General features: G+C 40.3%; 1 protein-coding gene across 1 annotated transcript in view; it reads left to right on the top strand.

Annotated features, from left to right (window-relative positions):
* The window catches only part of Col28a1 (collagen type XXVIII alpha 1 chain), a 175086-nt gene extending 166708 nt beyond the window's left edge, over positions 1–8378 (top strand). Inside the window, exons 34-35 of the mRNA XM_052173229.1 lie at positions 5400–5580; positions 6886–8378. Coding sequence (XP_052029189.1) covers positions 5400–5580; positions 6886–7058 — 354 coding nt within the window. The 3' untranslated portion in view covers positions 7059–8378. The remainder of the gene's footprint in view (positions 1–5399; positions 5581–6885) is intronic.
* Positions 8379–13073: the final 4695 nt, after the last annotated feature.

Raw genomic sequence — 13073 nt, 5'->3', positions numbered from 1 at the left:
TGTCTCTGGCTGGAGTTTGTTCCTCCTGTGGGCCTGTAAGCCTATGTCCTTACTCCTCTGAGCTCAGAACTGAAAGCGCTGCTGGGAGATCTCTCTCTCTCTCATGGCTGGCTATGCACAGAAGGCTGTGGAGTCTCCAGGCTCCCTGATGCAAATGGCGGCAGGAAGACTTCTGTAGGCCCTGTGTGCTCCTAGCTGTTCCCCTCCAGAGAGAAGGTGGAGAGCTCACCTCTGTGCTCAGAAGTAGAAGTGCTGCTGGGAGATCGCTCTCTCCTGGCAGACTGTGCACCAACATTTTTCTTTATCCTATAGTTTTTGGGCTCCTTGGCTGGGGCTCTGCAAATCTGATTGATGGGAGATAGACTAATAAGAGTAGAAACAAACAGAGGCTTATTAACATGGGCAGCATACATGAACAATGGCTCATGCTGTCAGTGACTGACTCCAAGGGTGGCTCACATGTGAGCTTGAGCAGCACCCTTAAAAACAGTAACTTTAGAGAGGAAAGATAAGACCAAGGAAGAGGACTGAGTTTCTAGAGCAGAAAATCATGGGGAGGTGAAAATATGAGAACTAGGAGATACAATCTAGTTCATGTTTGTTCCGCAGCTTCCTGGCACTATCCTTTCGATAAGGATCATGGGTCTCCACTGATAACTCTGTCCTTCCTGGTAGAGAAGGGAGCAGAAGACACCTTAGAAAAACTTATGTCTTGCTTTTAGGCTAATAAATGATGGAAGAGTGATCTTCTTGTATTTACTTCTAATTACCTTCACCTTAAAATAATTACTATACCAAAGTGACATATTTAGGGTTAGCATATTCTTCTTGGTGTGATATGGTTAATGGTTCAATTCTGTATGGGCCACACTGTGGGAAGGTCGCAAGGTGCTGAGCACCATGTAGAAGAGCACAGTGGTCCTGATGAAGCTGATGAAGCCTTGCAGATGGAGACTCATGCTTCTGGGGCTGTGGTAGGAAGGCTGGTTTTGAGATATTGTGGCAGAAAGGATGAAGAAGCTTCAGTTACGGTGGGGGTGGGAGTAGTGATCACAACATAGAGAAGACAGATTGCGCCACTGCTCTGTGGCCACCTGGAGAATTCTCCACCTGTCAAACTGTCAGTCACCTACTTCTCCATTCCTAAGAGCTAGCAAGTGATGATTACTTAAGGATGATATTCCCAGTGAGTGTGCAAATTAGTAGAAATTCATTTGGGAAGGATATTGCCCGAAAAGCATCAAGTATCTGTGTTTAACCCAATTAGCCATGAAGTTTAGAATAGAAAAAATATTTCAGAAAAGTCCATTGTAAGCTGCACCTCCTGATGCAGGGTTTATAAGATGGGTACTTTGGAAACTGAAGCAGGACAACCAAAGGAGCACGCCTTACCTGGGTATGGAATGGGTCAAGGCCAGCATGAGCAACTTGATGAGACCTCTTGAAATAAAATAAAAAATAGAGGGCTGGTGTATGGATCAGTGGTAAGAGTGTTTGAAAGGCCCTGGCCTCAATCCCTAGTATGACACATGTATGTACACATATGAGCCCGTGCGCGCGTGCACACACACACACACACACAAAGGGGGGGTATTATAGTCATGTACATTAAGCAGTTTAAATTGTGTATTGTCAGTATGAAATATGTGCAGTGTTGATACTATATATTAAGAAAAATAGCATATAGCATAGAAAACCAAGCAGAGCTTGTCATCTTTTGGATTTCCTGGATATTAAACTCAAGCCTTCAAAAACATTGAGCAAACACTCTACGAACTGACTTACAGTCCCAGCCTGCATTTTTTGTTAAGCATATGTTCACATAGGAAAAAAATAGAGCTGGGAAAACATAACAACAGCAATTATCTGTGAGTAGAACTGCTTCTGATTTCTATTTCATTCTTTTTGCTTGCCCATTATTTTCTAAAACCCCTTTCAGCAAACATGTTTGCTTTTGTGAGAAGGAAGAACAAATTTTAAATTGCCATCCACAACAATTATACATTTGTTTAATGGTCTCAAGCTTGCCTGAGCCAGAAGATGGATGAAATTATTTTCATTTATTGAAGAAAGTTAATTGTGTTTATTCTGAAATGTGGCATAATGTTACAGTTGTGGAAATTCTCAAATGATCATGTGATTTAGAAAGCAAACAGGCTTTTCTATGTGGAGAAAAGAGGAACTCTCAGGTTCTGGGAGTTGAGCTCTGTAAAGATTCAAAGGCTGAGGCAATTCTGTTCAGGAGACTGTGCTGTCCAGAGCAAGTGACACTCACTGCCAGTGGTTCTTCTTTTGATATGGTGTCACTGTAAGAAGCTATGGGCAGAGAACAGCAATACGCCGTCCCTGGGTCGGGACTTTTCTCCCTTTCCACTGGAGGACTTAAAATGTTCTAGTCTAAGATAGTAAGAGATGATGATACTCAAACCATCCGGCGTACACAGTGCCACTCTGAAAACAGGAACTGCAAAGAATGCACAACTTTACCAAAGGCTGTGTTTGGAGCCAAATATTGATGTATTTGAATTGAGGGCTATCTATAGGGCTAAGGACTGATTCTAATGGTAGTACTTTAGTAACGATGAAGCATGCATCCGTAAGTGTTCAGATTAAAGTGTGCGCACTCAGTAGGGCTTTGAGTATGTGTGCGTGTTGAGTATGTGCACATGTACTTGCACGTGCTTGATGTGGCTCACTGTAAAACAATTGATAACAGAGGGCGTGTGAGGTGACAGCTGGCCCTGCTCACTGTCTGCTGGCATCCCCGGTTAGGAAAGTATCAGAAAAACTATTTCATTTAGTTAACTAAAATAAATAAAGAGTAGGAGAATGAGCACCATTATAGGAATATTGGCTGAGCGCCAAGAAACATAACAACAAACAGAAACAAAAACAAACAAAACCATTTCTTTATTGAAGATAATCTTCATTTACATTTCAAATGCTAAAACCTTTTCCAGTTTCTCCCCTCCCCGAAAACCCTCAACGCCTACCTCCAAGTATATGTCCCTCCACCTGGCCCACTCCCACCTCTTTCCCTCGATTTCCCTTTGTTGGGGCATCTATTGAGCCTTCACTGGACCAAGGACCTCTCCTCCCAACTGATGCCCAGCAAAGCATTCCTCTGCCATGTTTTTGGCTGGAGCCATGTGTACCCCTTGATTGATGATGTAGCCCCTGGGAATCCTGGGGCGTCTGGGTGGCCAACCTCATTGTTCTTCCCATGGAGCTGTAAACCCCTTCAGCTCCTCCAGTCTGCCCTCCAACTCCTCCATTGGGGACACCACCCACAGACCAATGATTGGCTGCTAGCATCTGCCTCTGTATGTGTAAGGCTCTGGCAGTGTCCCTCCAGAGAAAACCATAACAAACTCCTTTTGGTAGGCTCTTCTTGTTGTCTATAATAGTGTTGGGGTTTGGTGACTGTTTATAGGATGAATCTCCAGGTAGGGCAGTCTCTGCGTGGCCTTTCCTTCAGTCTGCTCCACACTTTGTCATCTTTATTACTCCTGTGAGTATTTTGTTCCCTTTCTTAGAGGAACCAAAGCACCCCGTCTTCAGTCCTCCTCCTTCTTGAGCTTCTTGTGGTCTGTGAATTATAACTTGTTTATTTTGAGCTTTTGGGCTAACATCCACTTATCAGTGAGTGCATACCATGTGTATTTTTTGTGATTGGGTTACCTGGCTCAGGATGACACTTTCTAGTTCTATCCATTTGCCCCAGAATTTCATGAATTCATTGTTTATAATAGCTGAATAGTACTCCATTGTGTATATATACCACAATTTCTGTATCCATTCCTCTGTTGAAGGATATCTGGATTCTTTCCAGCTTCTGGCTATTATAAAGGAACTGCCAAACTGATTTCCAGAGTTTACCAGTTTGCAATCCCACCAACAATGGAGAAGTGTTCCTTTTCCTCCACATCCTCTCCAGCATCTGCTGTCCCCTGAGTTTTTCATCTTAGCCATTCTGACCAGTGTGAGGTAGAGTCTCAGTGTTGTTTTGATTTGAATTTCCTGGATAACTAAGGATGGTGAACATTTCTTTAGGTGCTTCAGGGCCATTGAGTTTCCTCAGTTGAGAATTCCCTGTTTAGCTCTGTACCTGACTCTCTAGAGTCTAAATTCTTGAGTTCTTTGTATACATTGAATATTATCCCTCTATCAGATATAGGATTGGTAAAAATCTTTTCCCAATTTGTTGGTTGCTGACAAAACCACTTTCATTTCCAATTATTCCTACAGTGACCTGCCTAGCTCTGGATAATAGTCAAAAAACTTACATGAATTTTTCTTAAGCAAAGTACCTTGCCCCTTTCATTAGATATCAAAAATTGAGATGCAACATGAAAGTTTTGCTTAAAAAATATTTTTTGGAGTTATGATCTTGAGTTTCTCAGAACTTTTTTTTTTGGTATGGAAAAGAGTTTATTCAGGGAAGAGGACAGGAGAGAGAGAGAGAGAGAGAGAGAGAGAGAGAGAGAGAGAGAGAGAGAGAAGAGGCCGGCCATGACCATGTGGAGAGAGGGGGAGGGGAGGAGAGCCCAAGAGGAGCAGAGAGGTGAGAGTGCCAAGAGGTGAGAGCAATGAGAGAGAGTGATGAAAGAGCTCTCAGAACTTCTTAGAAGCTAAGCACCCTACAACAGTGGGCATTATTTGGGCTCTGGGTGACAGACAGTAGAAGAGGGGGCAAGATTTTCAGCTAGGATTGAGCAAACAATCAAATGGAATGCCGAGTTGCTTTCATTTAGGTTTTGTTGTCTTCTGTCTGTTGTCCCAATTCTCAGCCTCAAAATTCATTGAATTCTGGGTAGATATTTTGGACTATCTCATTAAGATCTCTAGTGTTAGGAAATGAACTGAAAAAGACCATAAAATGCTAAATTAGTGTTGATTTTTCTTATTCATAGCCATGACTAAAAGAACAAACATCATCTTCTTCCAGCTTTACATATTTCATGCCCGCATGTAATTCCCCCTGGAATTTCTCAGCAGAATAACATCTGTGCCCAGATGTAGGCAATGAGTGTATATACTAGAACCCACACAAAGTAGCAGGCAAGTCACTCTTTAGTCAGGACTATGACATGGTTTTGTAAGCTTTACTTGAGATGTTGGACAGCTGGGGAGACCCAACAAAGAAAAACCTTTTCTATATTTTCCAAGAAATCAGTTGACATTGTCAAAAACAAAAAAATGTAATGTTATTTTTTCTTTCTTTTTGTGTATGTCTTATATGAATGTTGTATGTATATGTGTAATGTTTGTATGTGTGTGGTGTATATGTTTGCACAATATGTGTGATGTGTATGTTATATGAATGTGGCATGTATATGTGATGCTTTATGTATATGATGTGGTGTATGATGTGTGTGTGTGTGCATATGTGTGTGTAGTTTAATGTCTCTAGAGGCCAAAATGAAGAGACTGAACCTTCTGTGTTAACTGAGGCTGGTAACTTGGCCATGCCAACCACCCCGGAGGCCACCAATACCCTTGAGCCATTGCTCAGCAACCCAGAAGAAACAACAACTCCAAATCCCAATTTGTTACAGCCAGAAAAATCTCTGTACAAAGGTAAGAGTCAGCTTTCACACAGCTGCTGTAGAAGAGTAGGTCCTAGAGTCTCCACAAGAGGAGATGGTTGGCTTAATAGGGAAGACAAGAGCTAGTACTGGCTGGGTCACATGGAACTTGAGAGGTAGCTATCTTGGGAGTAAATGTGGTTATGGAAATATTACACACAGGTTTTAACCTGAATGTTTTGGAAGTGATTGTTTTCCCTGTTTGCCCCAGCCTGAGCCCCAGTTGTGTTCTGTGTTCTTCATAAATGTAGATATTTGAGATTTTGTCCCTTTATTATATAACTTGGATTCTTATCCAGCACATGTTTTCTACAAGTTAATGTATATACAGAGAGAATCCATCCTTATGTGTGTTTTGCGACATACACAAAAGTAACAATTCCAAACCAACAGGAGCTTAGATGGACTTGAAAACACATTGCACTATGTAAGCTATTTGTTCTAGTGGTAGCAGTTGTGGTTATCTGTTCCTTTTCATGAGGTGTAAGGAGTCTTCATGGTAGAAATAGATTTTAGAGATCAGTTTTAGAAAATATATTTAGACACACCCCAAACCTGAGGAGCTGAGTAGGGAGCTGGAGTGAGGACTGGCTCTGCTTCAGAGATGGACCAAGCTTATAATACGTGAGTATCTCTGAGAGAACAGGTCTTGGGCAAAAATGGATTCTGTTTGTCTGGCTTTTCTTACCTTGGGATAATTTCTTCAAGTAGAAAGTAAGAATCAGTGCTCACTGAAGTGTTGGTCAATGGCAAGGATCTAATAAATTGGAGGCTTTAATTATATTAGCACAATATGGCCTTGTTGTTTTGGCTTTCCTATAGGGAGTGCACTTCTTTGTAACTGACATTAAACGTCATGCCCTATTGTCTTGGGTTCTGCAACAGCTGCCTTTTGAAAAACAGCCGTGGTATCAGGAGTGCTCTTTGGTGCTTCTAAATGACTGAAGTCCTGTGCTGGGCACAATACTACATCTTTGTAAGGCTAGTTCTCAGAAGGTAGAGGGTAGATCATCACAAATTCAAGCCTAGCCTGGGCTACTTAGTGAGACTATTTTTAAAAATCCCATTTCCTCCTGTCAACTAATCCCCCAGAGTTATTAGATAGTGGATTCTTACTTATGCTATCTTGGACATATGCAATTTAGTGAGGTTTCATAAAGATGAAAGACTTTTGGTTGGTTTGTCGAATGCACAAAGAATAAAAACTTCATATTACTTCATATAGCTTACGTTCTTTCCCATGATATCTTCAGTGAGAGAAAAACTTCTAGTAACCCCCACCCTGTTTTCTCCTTAGATCCAAGATGCGAGGAAGCCCTGAAGCCGGGAAACTGCGGCGACTATGTGGTTCGCTGGTATTATGACAAACAGGTCAACTCTTGCGCTCGCTTTTGGTTCAGTGGCTGCAATGGCTCAGGAAACAGATTCCACAGTGAAAAGGAATGTCGAGAAACCTGCATCAAGCAATGAACAAGCACAGTATCCGGCTTCAATCAGAGGTTTAGAAAGAGCCTGATACAAACAGTATACGCTATCTGAGCATACACTAAATAGTGATTGTTCATAAACGTCATAGACCATCTCCTAAGGATACAGTCTGGTTTACTGCCTACACAACTGAAGGGTGCAAGGACTAGGATCTGGACTCAGCTGTGTAACTTTAGAACACAGGCTTTATCCACTTCACCACCTGAGGTGTGGCCTTGATTCCTCATCATTCTAGTACACATACGATGACAGGTCACACCCCACCCTCCCTGTGCCCACAATGTTACAGCTCCTTCACGAGCTGTCAGTGGAGAATGGTTTGTGAGGGGAGGGACTTTGGTTTGAACATTGGAAGAATGTCTGTGTGTCAATGCTGGGATAGTGGTGGAGGATGGTGAGGAGAGTTTAGCCCAAAGTAATAGTAGAAACATGTCTGAATACTCACTGATGGTATGATAAATTGACTCTTCCTGTTCCTCATTAGTATCTAAGCCTTCACTGGACCCTTAAGCTATGCATTAAAATGAAGCAGGTTTTACACTTTTCCTTTAATGTAAATGAGCCTGGATTTTATGGTCAGAGAGTGAGAATTCAGACCATCATTTTATGATAATTTTGTTATACCAAGTGTGGGAAGACAGAGAGTTCTGAGCTGAGAGAGACAGTGTTTTAACACACCATCTATAAAATGCCTTCTCCTTCTCAGCCTGTTGCTCTCACTCAAGCTGGACACCAAAAAGCTCCAGTCTAAGGAAATGGAAGAATAACTATCCCAGAAAAAAACAACAACAACAATGTAGGAGTTTCCAAGGCATAATTCAAATTTTGTTATGTAACACTTTTTAATTAAAAGAATACATGTAACCTGTCTGTCAGTTTTAAAACAAGATGAAACAAGCTGAAAATATATCACATGGAGAGTGGACAGAAGTGTTTACACTGTGAAAGTCCTGGTGTGCCCTTCCCCCTCACCTTCCTGTGATAGAGAGATCCTACGCCAAATCTTGTGTTGCTATTGGCTTTTCTAGGTAAAATTTTACATGTAAAGCCACACATATCTCTATGGTTACCTAAATAAGATATAGTTAGTCTTGCATAGCTTATAGCTTTGTAAAAATGATACTGTCTGTATTCTAGTCTTCTATTCCTTAATGATTTCATTTGGCTTTATAATCAACCCATGTTTTACCATATATAAATACATTCACAAATAATTTATTACTTACAGGTCAGAATCCTAGAAGACTTTCACTATAATATGTACTTCTCTGTGATTTGCTAGATTTTTTTATTTACAAAATAATGCACTGTTATTCATATGCATGCATTCATATGTATGTCATAATTGTGTAATATTTGTGAGAATATATAACAATATATTTAATCATTGCTTTGGTTATGATCAGCTGAGCTGCTTCTATTTTGTTTTTTCCCTACTGCGCCAGCATCACCGAGGGGTTTTCACAGTTGTGTCACTGGAGATACACATTCTAGGTTCTTGAGTGTGTATGCCCTCACTGAAATTGCTAGGATGCATATGTATTCAAAACCAGGATACACCATGTCAAGTTTCTCTCCAAAGTGAAGGAGTTTATTGTTAAGTTTCCACCAGTTGTATACTGGAGCTACTGTTGCTCGACGTGTGTCAAACATACAGTCCTGTGATACCATTATCAGGTGTCTCTTTCCTTAGATGACTATTACGCAGTATCGCGTTTGAACCGTTCATCTCAGGGGCACCTTAGCAAGCCTCTCACCATCTGTGCTCCTGCTTCTGAGAGCTATAACCACAGATTTTTTTATTATACTATTTTCTTTATTGAGTTCTTGGAGTCCTTATATACTTTGAGTTCTATTTTGCTTGATGTTCCTATTGCCAATATGTTTAAGACTGCCCTCCTCTCTCCCTGCCTCCGTCTCCCTTTCTTCCTGCCTTCTTTCTTCTTTTTTGTGTGTCCATTTCTGTTTTAATTTCTAACACAGTGAAGTTTGTCCATCCTCATTTGTGCTCCTCAGCTCCTCAGCCATTTTTCCTGGGAGGAGCAGAAGTCTGCAGGTGCCTCAGGCACCTTATGCCCGGTGACAGGTTCCTCACCCCAGTATAACTCTCGGGTGATTTCAGAGTAGCTTCATTTTTGTTCTTCATTTTCTTTAGTTGGAATAAGGGTCTGAGCTTGGGTCTGATGGTAATGATTTTATCACATTTTTTGTCTTTTATTGTGGTGGACTTAAGAGCTTTGAGTGTTTTCTTACTTTCTAGCAATGCATTAAGAAGTGTGCATTAGTCACCATATGTTGTAGGAAAAGTCAAAGGGTTTCAGAATGTCTCTGCTGCAGTTCTGACAGGAACAGAAGTATTTATATTCCCTTTTCATAACTTTGCTCCCACAGAGAACGGAAATGCAAACATGTTGCAATGTTTCATCCTTTGTCCAAGCAGTCTTTTCCCCAGTAAATCCTAGGCCTTCAAGGACAATCTGAAAACAACCTTTTGTGCTTCTTCTTAATCCTGTCGGTCAGGTCCAGCACTGAAGACCCAAGCACCTACCTTCTGCCTTCTCCATTTTGCACAGTGACCATAAGCTCAGCTGCTTTGTATAATAGGGGGCATGTCTGTTTCTTGCTACTTTAAAAAAAAATGACCACAGCTTTAGTGACTTAAATAATAAAAGTATATAGGGACATGGATTAGAAGTCTCATGAACAAAAATGGGTAGGTCTAGTGTCCAGGCTGTTTTTCTGAGGGCCCTAGGGAGAATCTTCTCTTTTCCAACATGGAAAGGTCATTCCTTGCCTAAGATCTCTTTGTATATTTGTCTGTCTGTCTGTGCATGTGTGTGTATGTGTGTGTGTCTTCTCTTCACCAACGCCCCCAGTCCTTCTGTCTCTCTCTGTATCACTCTAGGTCTGTTTGTTTCCCTCTGTCTCTGTCTTTCTGTCTGTCTCTCCCTTCCTCCCTCCCTCCCTGTCCCTCTGTCTCTGTCTATCTGTGTCCCTTTGAGTCTCTCTTTCCCCCTGTCTGTCTGTTTATCTTTCTCTCCATCTCTTTCACTGTTTACTAAGACAGGATCATACTATGTACCCTAAACTTTGTGTTTTCCTTGTCTCGCGCCCCCCAAGTGTTAGGACTGAATGTATGCATATAAGCATATGAGATTCCATTGCTCTGCTTATTTTTTTAAGTCTTACTTTTACTTTGTGGGTTTTTTTCCCCTAGCTAAGATAGCGATTTACTATGTAGCACAAGCTGGCCTAAGACCTGTCATGATCCTCCTGCCTCTGCATTTCCAGTGTTGAGATTACACTCATGTACTACCACATCCAGCTCCTCCTTCTGTTTTTGAAATCAACTCTTATGCTGCCCTCTTTCTAGATATTTGACTACTTCCCTAGTATTGTTTTGTAAGACTTGTCATCAGATAGCATCCATTTGAATAATATACAAGGTCATCCTCTCACCACAAGGTTCTTCACCTGGGTGAAGCTTTGTCTGTACGTCATCTACCAAGTCTCTTTGGCCATGTGAAATTACATATACACATTCCCAGGAGGGAGGAATGGGTGGGTGTCTCTGAGACCATTGTGCTGTGCACTGTCCTGCCTCTGTCCTACACTGTCCGAGCTGTTCAGGATCGATGACATCATGCTTCATTCCTCCTTAGACCTAAAGTTCCTTCCAAGCTGCAAGAACTCAGAAACTTTAAAAGCAAATAAAATTCATTTTCATAAGGGTCATTTTATAAATAATTTTTTGCAAGAGAGGAATAGAAAAAGATCTTGAAAACATCATGATTTTTAACAGATAATATACCAGTGAGTGAAAACCACCAGTCTTGGATTCATTTTGACAGTAAAAAGCCTCCTAGTCAATCATTAGCAACTAAAGGAAAAGCCACAGGGCTAGTTGTCTGGCTGCATTTTGGATCAAAGAAAATGAACAATCTGGTAATTGACCCTGGAAAAGGGGATTATAGTTCATTGTTTTTCATTTCACACACTTGATGAGAGCATTTCTCATCAGCCAAGCCATCTTCTGCCATCATTTCTACCATGCTGGTTATTTAGTGTGAATGTCAGCTTCACTAACTACACAAAGCACTCCTCAGATGTTTGAATTGCATGTTAAATTTATAAGACGGCAATGAGGTTTTCTGACTTTATTTTTTACCTTGAACATAGCAATAAGTAATTTGGGAGAATGAAGAAAAAAACATTTGGAACTGTAATAGATTTTTTTCATGTATCTGAAAAAACCCAGAGATCCTATAAATTAAGGAAGGAAAGAATTTTAGAAGAAATCTAAGAAATTTTAAAAAAGAGTAATTCAAACATGATCCCAAGTTAACATTTGGAGAGGTACTGAAATGACTCCCAGAGGACTGGAATGGAGGAACTTGATAAAGAAGCAGAGGGACAACAGAGGATTCTGCCAAAAACCCTTGCTGAGTACCACCAAGAGGATGCCTCTTGAGAGAGATTCCCGATTCCCGGGAATGTTAGATGTGTAACTAACTGTGACCTTTCGCTTACAAATCTATAATCCAGTGTGTTCAGTAATAGCAAAGACTTCTTCCCCTTCCTTCTGGTATCTTTAAATGAAATGTCACTAAGATACCCAGAATAGCCCAGAAACATGTGTGACTGTTAAGCTTGAACAGTCCTCTCCCCCAACTCTTACTTCACATACAAATTCCTATCATTTCATTTTTTTTAATTTTAAAAATATTAGACTAATTTGCATTTTAAAAGCACTCATTATTTCTTATCATTTAACATAAATTTGCTTTCCTACAGGAAAAGCCTTAAATTAAATTCATTTAAATTACCCTGAGCTAAAAAAATAAATAAATAAATAGAAATAGAACTGTTTAAGCCCTGTTTAAATTAGGTTTAGAAATAAGGGTTCTTAGATTCAAAAATCCTTAGATCTGTCTCTTCTAGTTATGTAAGTTTTTAATCTATGGTGGCTCTCAACCTGTGGGTCAAAATCCCTTTGGGAGCTGATATGTGACCTTCTACAGAGGTCACATATCAGACATCCTACATGCCAGATATTTACATTATGATTTGTGACAGTAGCAAAGTTATATTTATAAAATAGCAACAAAAATAATTTTATAGTTGGGTGTCACCACAACTGTATACAGGAACTGTATTAGAGGGTTGCAGCATTAGGAAGGTTGAGAACCACTGTATTAGACAAAACACTGTAAAGATATGATGGTGTTGGGTTATTGAGATACTATGTGTGACACACCCCATTCCTCAGATTCCATTGCTGTAACTGGACCCGCTGTCTTCCTGGATTTGGCTATCGCATTACCATCATTATGATTGTGTTGTTATTTTAGGACAGACAAGCTATCCTCTTTCATTCTGGCTACATCAGATACTTCTCATCTTTCCACAGCTCTTTCCTGCCCTCTTCTGTAATTCTGAGCATGCCCTCATCTTGGAACAAGTTATGTTCTTTGTTCTAAATAGATATTCCTATGGGCCTCAAAATGGCTGCCCTATTAAAAGAAGACTGGAAAAATTTCCCTCCATCATAGAAGTAAAAGCAAAAATTGCATAATAAGAAAAGGATTTGTTTGTTAGTTTGGTTGGTTGGTTCGTTGGCTATCTTTCAGTGCTAGGTATAAAACTTGGGCTTGCTCATGCTAAGTAATCAGAAGCACAGTCCTATTAAAGAAACTCTTAAGTCAGAATTGTGACTTCTTTTCCCTGGTCTCTTTAAAATCAACTGGAGGCTTCCGTTTTATTTTTGTCATCCTTCAAATTTGTCCTTATGAGCCACAGTCATAGTTTTCTGACATTCTTTTTAAATACTAATGGAATTCTCCAGTTATTCCTCCTTGGCATATTATTAGTCGGTGCTATGTTAAATTTATCATTTGGCCATTTCCTTCTCTTGCATATTAATGAGGAGTGCTATGGTTTGCCAGTGTCTGCAACTTGGCATTTTTCTCAGACTGATTCTATTATGAATAAATCACA

The sequence above is a fragment of the Apodemus sylvaticus genome, chromosome 2 (genome assembly GCF_947179515.1).
Source record: "Apodemus sylvaticus chromosome 2, mApoSyl1.1, whole genome shotgun sequence".
NCBI lineage: Eukaryota > Metazoa > Chordata > Mammalia > Rodentia > Muridae > Apodemus > Apodemus sylvaticus.
The sequence above is the reverse complement of the archived record's forward strand: the minus strand, read 5'-3'. Positions and strand labels throughout refer to the sequence as shown.